Here is an 11,361-nt window from a genome sequence, read left to right as displayed (position 1 = left end):
ACTAATATACAATTGTATTCATTGTCCGTTACTCTATAAAAATTACCACAAATTTACTGCCTTAAAACAACACATGGCCAGGAGCGGTGGCTCACGCCTGTAATCCCAGCATTTTGGGAGGCCAAGGTGGGTGGATCACCTGAGGTCAGAAGTTCAAGGCCAGCCTGGCCAACAGGGTGAAACCCAGTCTCTACTAAAAACACAAAAATTAGCCGGTGTGGTGGCAGGTGCCTATAATCCCAGCTACTAGGGAGGCTGAGGCAGGAGAATTGCTTGAACCTAGGAGACAGAGGTTGCAGTGAGTCGACATTGCACCACCGCACTTCAGCCTGGGCGATAGAGTGAGACTCCATCTCAAAAACAAAAACAAAAAACAAAAAAGCACACACACATTTATTGTTGCACCGTTTCTGTGGGTGAGAAATTTTGGCACAGCTTCACTGGGTCCTCAGCTTAGGTACTCACATGACTATAATCAAGGTGTTGGCTGGACTAGGTTCTCATCCGGCTCAGCTGGGGAAGAATCTGCTTCCAAGCTCACTCAGGTTGTTGGCAGAATTCAGGTCCTTGCAGCCACAAGACTGAGGGCCTCTGCTTGTTGTTGGCTGGAGGCTGCTCTTGGCTCCTAGGAGGGGCTCTAAATGGGTCGGCCAGCAAGGAGGAGTTCTATACAATGCAACACGGTTGCCAGAGTCACACCCTATCACCTTTGCCTTGTTCTGTTGATTAGAAGCAAGTCACAGATCCCACTTACACTCAAGGGGAGGGGACCAAACAAGGGCATGAATTCCAAGAGGTGAGGACCATGAAGGGAGGCTTTGAGTCTGTCTTCCACAACAATAATAAATAAGTATCAGGTGAGTGGTACAGACAACAAGTACTTCAGGAGCTCAGCTGGGCTCCACATGTGAGGTGGCATTACTGCTGATAAGCTCGGGCCATTCAGAGGCCTGGAGGATCCTATTTTAATGAGATTGTGAGAGATGGGCACTACCATCAGTTCACAGGCAAAATGGAGATTTCACAAATGCTCCTGGAGACCATGGGCCCTGACCTCCACAGTGGCAGCCCCAAGCACGAGCATCTCCTGGAAGGAGGCTGGCTACCGTCCAAGAGTCAGAGGGTCAGGCATCAGGTGATGACTGTAGACATGAAGAAATGGTGACATGTTCAGGAGCTGGCAGGCCCGAAGATGCACTGGGTAGACCTAATGGGGGCCTGGACAGGTTGGAGGAAGGAGAGAGAGGAGGCTGAGGTGAGCCTGAAGTGAGGTGTCCCAGGGATGAACAGGTCAGAGCTTCTGAGGGTGGCTGAAGAAGCAATTCACTGACTCCTTTCTCCAACTGGGGATAAATAACCTCTAATTTCTGTGGAGCACTCCTAGAAACAAAGAAATCCTTCATAGATTAATATGTATTCATATATTCCATTGGCTCTTCCATTGGCCATGTAGCATGAAGATACAAAAGCTAATGGAGCAGTGGGTCTCCTTGACCTCTGTGCATGTCTGTGTTGTGTGAGTTTATATGCACATGTGGGAAAGAAGAAGGGACAGCTCGTACCTGTTCAGTAAGTCACCAGCATTCTAGGAGAGAGAAAAAGTGAGAATCATAATTGGTTCTCAGGTTCCTATCACCTCCAAATTCCTTTCCCAATTCACTCTTGGAGGCCACTCTGGGGTGCCACCTTGAGAACTGGGGGAACATAGCAACACCCCTCTTCTGTGCCCATTCTGCTGCAGCAGCACTCTGTAGCCTGGAACAAGCCACATCTACCACAAGTCACCACATATCACATGGGCCCCTCCCTCTTACACCTCCCAGAAGGGTGATGCAGATGGGCTGCCTACTATAGGGGAGAATCCCAGCCCCTGGGGGAGGCCTCAGGGTATGCACCTTCAGTGTGTTGGTGTCTAATTCCTTGGCCGTCCTCTCCAGATCAATGACCAGGCTGCTGAGCTGTGTTACTGCCCTGGAGATGTCAAGGATTCTGGCCACTTCTGCTGGCATGTGCTCCAGCTGGCCCAGCCACTGCTGAGGGAGGGCATCCAGCTGTTCCCTGGTTTGGTGCTGGCTCTCCAGCCCAGCCTCCAGCCTGTGGTTCTCATGGTCTACCTGAAACTACAGGAAGGGGCTCCCTAAGACTCAGTGTCAGGGGGCTCCCTCCTGGCCCCTCACAGTCTCTGAATGTCTGAGCAGGAATGCTGATTCCTCAATCCTCTTGCCGTCATGGTGTTGCGTCTGTGTGTCACAGGTATTGCAGAAGCAGCTGTGATTCTCATAAAGGCAGGGACACCTCACCTTTCCACCTCACTCTCTGAATATCTACAGATGCCATGTGACCAAGAGGAATAGAAAGGTAGACTGTCAGAGACAGAAATGGAGGCCTATGGCAGCCGGGCACGGTGGCTCACGCCTGTAATCCCAGCACTTTGGGAGGCCAAGGCGGGCAGATCACGAGGTCAGGAGATCGAGACCATCCTGGCTAACATGGTGAAACCCCATCTCTACTAAAAAATAGAAAAAATTAGCTGGGCATGGTGGCGAGTGCCTGTAGTCCCAGCTACTTGGGAGGCTGAGGCAGGAGAATGGCATGATCCCGGGAGGCGGAGCTTGCAGTGAGCCGAGATCGTGCCACTGCACTCCAGCCTGGGCGACAGAGCGAGACTCCATCTCAAAAAAAAAAAAAAAAAAAAGAAGAAACAGAGGCCTATGGCTTGTGTAGTAATTTTCAGTTGATGAGACATTGGTCTCCTTTATCCTTACTGTGATCCAGGTAGAGCAGGACTGGTTCTCATTTAATATGTAAGTCACATAAAGATCAGAGGGCTTAACTTGCGTAGGTCACTCAGCCAGCAAACTTTGACTCCAAGGCCAACACCCAGGTTTTCAGCCTCCATGACCATCTGCCCACATCAGGCTGCTCCAGGGACAGACAGATGTCCAGAACAGTTAAGGGCCCCTGAGAACACTCCAGGGAGTCCTTCCCAGGAACCTGAAAAACCCACCTGCAGAGCCTGCAGTTTCTTCTCCTGCTGAGCCTTGAGTCGCTGAAGTTCTGCAATGTCTTTTCTGAGCTTCCTGCTCCGGCGATTGAGTCGTTCCTAAAGAGACAGACACACCTGCTTGTCAGACTGGGAGTGAGGAGGGCACCCACTGGGAGGAGTCAATGGAACACGGTAGGGGGCTTGATCCCAGGATGCAACTAATGTAAAATTCTGCCTACAAAAAAATGCTTTTGGAGCATCGTGGTTGGAGTAAGGGACTTGAGAGTTTATTTATTGGATAATGATGGGGGGAAATAGTAATGGGTAATTTTTTTACAGTCTTAGAAGTACAGAAAAAAATAGATAGCAACAGAACCATTTCTACTTGACTTCAGTGTGCTTTCTCTCAACATATAAAAGTTATATGACAGTCTTCTAGCACTTCTTACTATTTTACATTAACACGTGAAGCCAGTCTGGAGGGAATTGCCTTAAAGAGGAGATGGCAACCCTCTGCTACCACTGCTCCCTGGTCCTCACTAGGATGAGTGACAAGATAGAGCCCTTTACTAGGTACAAACTCATAGCCCAGGTAGGCAGTGCCTTCTCTCTCGATCTTAGTATCTGGATGTGTCACTGTCCTTGAAGCTATGGAGATAATGAATGATTTGAGTTTCTAAAAAAATTTTGCTTTCAGGTTTTTGATGACCTATAAGAGAAGCAAAAATAACAACAAATGCTTTAAATGGCTGCCCATGGTTCAGGGGGGCGGTTGGAGGGTGAATGATAAAATAAAACAAAATGAGAAGAGATTTGTGAACTAAAGATCAGGACGCGCTATTAGCTGAAAAGTGTGTTTCACTAAATCTTTCCCACTTCAGAATTTTTTAAAAATATCTTTTCTGAGGAGATTTTGGAGATATACAGGTAGAAGTCAGGGGATGGTGAAGACAACCGAAAGTTCTTCCCAGCCTGAGAATTTGCTGGTGAAATCAAGGTCAAAGGACTGTGTGTGTGAGGGGTCATCAAGGGCATTTGGTGAACAGAAAGCTGCAGTAAGCAGAGAAGACAGTGATGGCACCACGAAGTTACTAAAAATGTGTCACGTCACTGGGTGTTTCCTGCAGGCATTTCCCAGCAGAGGGGAAATAAAAAGGTCATAGGAGTGGGAGGTAATAAATGGGCACCATGGATGTTGCTCATGAGTCTCGCTGAAGAAGGTGGCAGGCTGGGTTGGTGTGGAATTGTTTGTGTGAGCACAAGAGTTCAGGTCCTGAAAAGCACAAACAGCCTTCACCCCTTGCATCTACTCACTTGCTGCCCTCACAGTCAAGTTGTATGGTGTGGCTATCTTCACCTCCTCATTGCCGTCATTCCTCAGCCAGCCGCCTTGTTTCTCATTACTCCTTTGAAGCCTCTCTCTCCAAGGTCACCGGGGATCTCCAGCCATGAAATCCGCAGGTGCCTTTCTGCACCTCCTCTCCACCCCATCCTTCCTACACCTGTGCCTTCTGCCACTGCTTCTTTGCCTCTTCATTTTTCCTGTAAAAAGAAGCCTTGAAGTTGGCTCCTCAACCCTTTTTTATCTCAAACTATGCCCTTAGCTTTCCTTTCGGGAGGCTTCAGATCTTGGAATTCCAAAACCAAATCTTTTTTCCTAGCAATCTATCTCATGCTTCCAAGTGAGAGCTAAGTACTGCCTACTGCCCTGTTGGCAGCTCAAAATCGATATGGTAGAATCAAACATGCTGCCCAGTTCCCCACCCTCTTCTGCAGTCCACTCCTTTTGACCTTCATGTTTCTGACATTGGGACTGCCATTCTGCCTGCCATTCAGCTTGAAATCTGTCATATTTCACCTTTGTTGATGTTACTCCTCCCTTCAAAATGGCTTCTCAGCAACAAAGATGAGCCCAAACTCCTTCGCCCAGCATCCAAGGTGCCCCAGGACCCAGCCCCAATTGACGTTGTCCGGGATTCTGTCTCTGCTCGCTCTGAACTCTTTTCACCAGCACACAACATTGCTCTCTGCTTCCCCAACACACCCGTGCAGCCACACCTCCTCATGGCCCATCTTTTACTTCTCTCTGTCAGGAATGCTTTAATTTTCTGCCTGGCAAAGTCAGGCCTATCAAGGTCCAGTTCAAAAAGCCACAGTCCTATCATCTGGCAGTTTAAAATTTAATAAAGCCAACTACAGACATTGTGTAAATGAAAAAAAGAAGGCAAAGATTACAGCAATAAAGATAAAGGCATAGAACAACTGAAGATAATACAGGCATATTGCTTACAATATTCAAAATGAGTAAGGTAAAGTCCTCTGTTTCTAAAAAATACTTTTTCATCAATTTTTGCGTTAAAATATTTAATGGTGCATATCATATAAATAAGACACGACACCCATTAGAATTGAAAAGCCAAATTCTATACACTTTCACCTACCATAATATTCCTTAGAGAAAAAAAGACAAGTTGAAATCTAGAAAATAGTCAAAGACCTGTCTTGTCTAAATGAATATTTTAAATTCTTTTTTTTTTTTTTTTTTTTTTTGAGACAGAGTCTCGCTCTGTCGCCCGGGCTGGAGTGCAGTGGCGCAATCTCGGCTCACTGCAAGCTCCGCCTCCCGGGTTCACGCCATTCTCCTGCCTCAGCCTCTCCGAGTAGCTGGGACTACAGGCGCCCGCCACCGCGCCCGGCTAATTTTTTGTGTTTTTAGTAGAGACGGGGTTTCCCCGTGGTCTCGATCTCCTGACCTCGTGATCCGCCCGCCTCGGCCTCCCAAAGTGCTGGGATTACAAGCGTGAGCCACCGCGCCCGGCCGAATATTTTAAATTCTGTCAGACATTCAGATTAAATCATATTAAATTTTTAAAATCTGACAAAAGCAAGGCATTAAATTTGTTCTCAAACAACTTGCTAACACAATGTACAAAAGAAAAGTGGTTAACAGACAAAAAGTACCTATCCCTGACACTGAAAAAAAAGAAAGAAAAATTGATAGCTTTCAAAATGCATGCTCCTTACAGAACTGTGTCCAAAAAGATGGATTAAAAACAACATCACTCACATGATTATGGTCTAGAAAATGTCAGAAAATTTAAAAAAAATGTATGAGTAAATACATGAGCTCAGCAAAGAACCTCATTTGAATCTACAAGTAAAAATTGTCAAAAAAAAAAAAAGTTACAAAATACATAGCTACCCTCAATAGAGTCAGGGCACATGAGGTTTAAGTAAAGACAATTTAATATCTGATTCAGATACGTAGTGGAAAGCCGTTAGTGATATATCTTGGTACTGGTTGAGAAGACTAACTAAACCCCCAAAAGTCATGATTCTTAAAGTAATCAACAAATTTAATGCAATAACCATTAAAATCTTATGGAATGCTCTATAAAATTTAGAAACATTGTAAAAAAGCACTCATCTTAAATGACAGTTAGCAAAAATAACAGGTAATAAAAATTATTAAATGGCAAAAATGCTGCTAGATTTAAAAATAAACCATAAAGTAACATGTATCAAAACTATAATAATAATAACAACAGAACTAATAATCAATGTACTACAGCAAAAAAAAAAAAACAGCCCATCATGAGAACTTAATTGATGTCAAGTGAGAAACAACACGTAAATGTGGAAAGGATTCACTATTATATAAATATTTTGGGAACAACTGGATACCAGAATAAAGAAAAATTAGCATGGAGTCATCCTTCACACAACATACTATACGAAATTCCAAGTAAGCCAGGAATTAATAAACCTTTAAAAATAAAACAGAGCAGCACATTCATATTAAACAAATGTCTGTATATTTAAGACATGGAGATTATATTATGAAAAAGAATAGAGTCAATTTAAATACAAATTTCTAAAATTTTGCCCAAAAATATAATTAAGAAGAAATAACAGAATAAAAGAATGTAGGTTAAACACAACTAATGGAGCTCATTATCCAAAAGATAAACTACTTTGATGCAATCACGTAGAATTTATGCCCTGATTCTAGGGGAAAATGCAGACAGCGAGTCTTCATGGATAAAAGCCTCACCACTACTAGCATTCATAATCAAGCAAAGTAAAACAACGTACATCACTGTCACACACTTACTAAACCAGCAAAATACATTAAAGTGATTGACACTGACATTGGTTGGTCAGTGAGGAAACAGGTATACAAATAAGAATTTGTAGATTTTATAAATTTTTCGGTCTTTTTAGAGTACAGTCAGGAATTATATGATTCTTTTAAAAGAACATAATTTACAATACTTAACCTACAAAGTTTAATTCAAATAAATAGAGATATGGTGCAAAAATCAGTCAAAAAAACCCTCCTTAATTTCAAAAGTATGCTATCAATATCCGTGAGTACACATAGGGTCCACCATTATAATCACTTCTTCAGAAATACACTCAACTCCCTTACCCTCCCTCTCTGTATTACTTTTCAGACAACTCCTTATCCATGGTAAAATGTACCATCACCTTCTTGTTTGCTGTCGGTCCTCAAGCAGCCTCCTGAAACATGTTAAACATTTCAGACCTCAAATTGGTGCTACATACTCTCTGCCAACCCTACATAGTTTCTCTTGTAAGCACTCTCCCACACTGCATCACACCATCTTGTTTCTTTTCAAACCTTTCACATCCATCCTGATCCCACCCATACTGCTGATGTTCCTTCCTCACATACTATGAGAAAATAAAAACCAGAACAAAACCTGGATTTCCAAAACTGCAAAACTACATAGGCTTGCAGACACCTTCTCTTGTTCCCTGCTATTACTATGGAAGAAGTGTGCCTCCTCCCAACCCAGCTGTCATGCCTCTGCCACCGTCTTACTGAAGTGTTAGCATCGTTCAATGCAATCTATTATAATCTCTTAAAATACCCTTCTCTCTTAGCAACTGGGACACCATTCCCCTTGTTTTTCTCCTGCCTTTCTGGCAACTCATCTTGTCTCCTTTGCTGGGTCCTCCTCTGCCTACATTTAAATGACGGCCTTTCCCAGAACCTTACCCCAAAACTTCTTTTCTGTCTAGCCTCTTTTGAGGCAATTACATCAATTTCCTTGGTTTCTTGGTTGTTTGTTTCTTTGTTTGAGACAGGGTCTTGCTCTGTCTTCCTGGCTGCAGTGCAGTGGTACAATCACAGCTCACTCCAGTCTCACTCTCTTGGGCTCAAGCAATCCTCCCACCTCAACCTTCCAAGTAGCTGGGACTACAGGCGTGAGCCACTGCACCCAGCCCCAAATTGTCACGTTCTTTTTCTAAAATCCTGTTAATTTCACTTTGTTGTTGTTGTTGTCGTTCTAGAGATAGTATCTCATTGTGTTGCTTAAGCTGGTCTTGAACTCCTAGGCTCAAGTGATCCTCCCACTTTGGCCTCCCAAAGTGCTGGGACTACAGGTGTGAGCCACCATGCCCACTTTTCTTGGATTTAAATATTGTCTTTGTCCTGATGGATCTTTGTTCTAAGTTCTAGGAATACGACTCTGGAGATCTAAATTTGTGATCCAGTTGCGTATGTAAGATCCTGTTTTGATGTGTCTCAACTTGGACTCAACTTGTCTAAATGAAACTCTTGGTGTTGCATTCAAACCTGTTCTACCAAGTTCTTATCTTTCACATCATCTATTTAGTTTCTCAAACCAGAAACTCATGAAGTCATCTTTGACCTTCCTCCTTCCTTCAACCTACTTTTTTTGTTATATATATACTTTAAGTTCTGGGGCACATGTGCAGAACATGCAGGTCTGTTACACAGGTATACGCTTGCCATGGTGGTTTGCTGCATCCATCAACCCGTCATCTACGTTAGGTATTTCTCCTAATGCTCTCCCTCCCCTAGCCCCCCATCCCCTCACAGGCCCCGGTGTGTGATGTTCCCCTCCCTGTGTCCATGTGTTCTCATTGTTCAACTTCCACTTACGAGTGAGAACATGTGGCGTTCGGTTTTCTGTTCTTATGTTAGTTTGCTGAGAATGATGGTTTCCAGCTTCATCCATGTCCCTGCAAAGGACGTGAACTCGTCCGTTTTTATGGCTGCATAGTATTCCTTGGTGTATATGTGCCATATTTTCTTTATCCAGTCTATCGTTGATGGGCATTTGGGTTGGCTCCAAGTCTTTGCTATTGTGAACCATGCCACAGTAAACATACGTGTGCATGTGTCTTTATAGTAGGATGATTTATAATCCTTTGGCTATATACCCAGTAATGGGATTGCTGGGTCAAATGGTATTTCTGGTTTTAGATCCTTGAGGAATCGCCACACTGTCTTCCACAATGGTTGAACTAATTTACACTCCCACCAACAGTGTAAAAGCATTCCTATTTCTCCACTTCATCTCCAGAATCTGTTGTTTACTGACTTTTTAATGATTGCCATTCTAACTGGCATGAGATGGTATCTCATTGTGGTTTTGATCTGCATTTCTCTAAAGACCAGTGATGATGAGCATTTTTTCATATGTTTGTTGGTTGCATAAATGTCTTCTTTTGAGAAGTGTCTGTTCATATCCTTTGCCCACTTTTTGATGGGGTTGTTTTTTTCTTACAAAGAACCCACTTCTAATCTGTCAGTAAGTCCTGTCGATTCAAACTCTAATGATAAATTCTTCAAATATAACAAGACTTCTCAGGTGTGGGCATCTGCATGCACTCCCTACCCCCTGTCTTTGCAGGTTGATTTCTCTTCTGCCAGCCCTCAGCTTCAAGGTCACTTCCTCTATGAGGCCCTCACTGACCAAATGGACATGGGCCACCCATTACTGTTCATCCCAGACCCTTGTTTATTTTCTTCCTAACTAATAAAAGGTTACAGTTCTTTTGGGAGGCCAAGGCAGATGGATCATGAGGTCAGGAGTTCAAGACCAGCCTGGCCAAGATGGTGAAACTCCGTTTCTACTAAAAATACAAAAATTAGCTGGGCCTGGTGGTGGGTGCCTGTAATCCCAGCTACTCAGGAGGCTGAGGCAAAGAATTGCTTGAACCCGGGAGGCCGAGGTTGCAGTGAGCCGAAATCATGCCACTGCACTCCAGCCTGGGTGACAGAGTGAGACTCCGTCTCAAAAAAAAAAGAAAAAAAAAAGTTACAATTCTTTGATTACTTATTTGTGTCTCCCTTACTACACTGCAAACTCCTGGCAGAAGGAATGGCATCTGTCTTCGTAGATTCCTAGCACATACTGCAGTTTCTTACACACAGCAGGATCTTACTAAGTTTTTACTTAATGAACAAGTGTCGTCGTTATTTATTTAACTTTCTTGTCGTTATTTAAAGACAGATTTGAAACAAGAATTATGAATAATCTTTGTACTTTCTACAATGCCTAGCATGACATCTAACACAAAGGACAGATGTGAAAAAATCATTTAGTGAGGAAATAAATTTCTCCAACTTATGCTGCTTCATCGGCAGGTGAGGAATCCCTCCCCATTCTCCTGTGGACACTGCACCTAGAGGGAATGATGTTAGAACCAAATAGAACTTTGCCTCTGGCTTTTTCAATTATTTCTCTACCTTTCTGTAGTAACTTTTAATCTGGACTCCCCACTTTCTCATTCTGTATCATAACATGTTTTCCAAAAGTCAAGTATCTCAAAGCTACCTCAGCTTTGGAAGTTCAGCCTTCACTATTGGATAGAAGGATGCCGTGTGAAAATATTGTCAATTGTCCAGTCAAATACTAACTGGATTGTGGTCAGGGGAAAGGTTGATAAAAATAATTCTAAAGCTAATTGGCAAAATAAAGATATACAAATATCTGCACAAATTCTGAAAAATAAGAGTATTGTGAGGATTCTATCAAAATACCTGACACTAAAGTATATGGTAAGGATAAAATCTTTAAAATACCTTGGCTTATAGGCAAGCATAGACAGAGTAGAACAGAACAGAGAATCAAGGAAATATGCAAGAAAATATGCATATATGGTGTATTATGACATTGGCATTCAAATCAGTGGGGAAACTATATGAATCATTCAATAGATGGTGATAGGACAAATTGATTATAACTTGGAAAAACTAAAGTTAGATTTCTACCTTATGCTCTCACCAAAATATATCTTGGATATTCTAGGTCCTGCAATACATATGTTGAAGGATATTCATTAGAACATTCTGTGTAATCTTAAAACAAAACAATAGCTTGGAAATAACCCAATGTCTGCCAATTTATGGTACATTCATAGAATTTAATACCACACAGTTGTTGAAAATCATTCAGAAGATCTATACATGCTGATGAGAAAATGTCCAAGCCATACTTTTAGATAACAAAAATGAGTTACAGAAAAAAATACAGAGAGAATCCTTTGAGGGTGTGTGTGTGTGTGTGTGTGTGTGTGTGTGTAAGAGTGCA

At 42.8% G+C, this 11,361-nt stretch overlaps 1 protein-coding gene across 3 annotated transcripts in view; it reads right to left on the bottom strand.

Moving 5' to 3' along the window:
* The window catches only part of TRIM40 (tripartite motif containing 40), a 22,315-nt gene continuing 10,954 nt past the window's right edge, over positions 1–11,361 (bottom strand). For 2 of the 3 annotated variants that reach the window (XM_058432141.1, XM_058432142.1), the window contains 4 exons: positions 3,008–3,103; positions 1,896–2,120; positions 1,563–1,585; positions 1–1,380 (listed from right to left, as the gene is read on the bottom strand). In XM_058432141.1, the coding sequence (XP_058288124.1) occupies positions 1,125–1,380; positions 1,563–1,585; positions 1,896–2,120; positions 3,008–3,103 (600 nt within the window). In that variant the 3' untranslated portion in view covers positions 1–1,124. The remainder of the gene's footprint in view (positions 1,381–1,562; positions 1,586–1,895; positions 2,121–3,007; positions 3,104–11,361) is intronic. The other variant, XM_032140917.2, reaches the window with a different exon arrangement.

This window comes from Hylobates moloch, unplaced genomic scaffold (genome assembly GCF_009828535.3).
Source record: "Hylobates moloch isolate HMO894 unplaced genomic scaffold, HMol_V3 SCAFFOLD_20, whole genome shotgun sequence".
NCBI lineage: Eukaryota > Metazoa > Chordata > Mammalia > Primates > Hylobatidae > Hylobates > Hylobates moloch.
The sequence above is the reverse complement of the archived record's forward strand: the minus strand, read 5'-3'. Positions and strand labels throughout refer to the sequence as shown.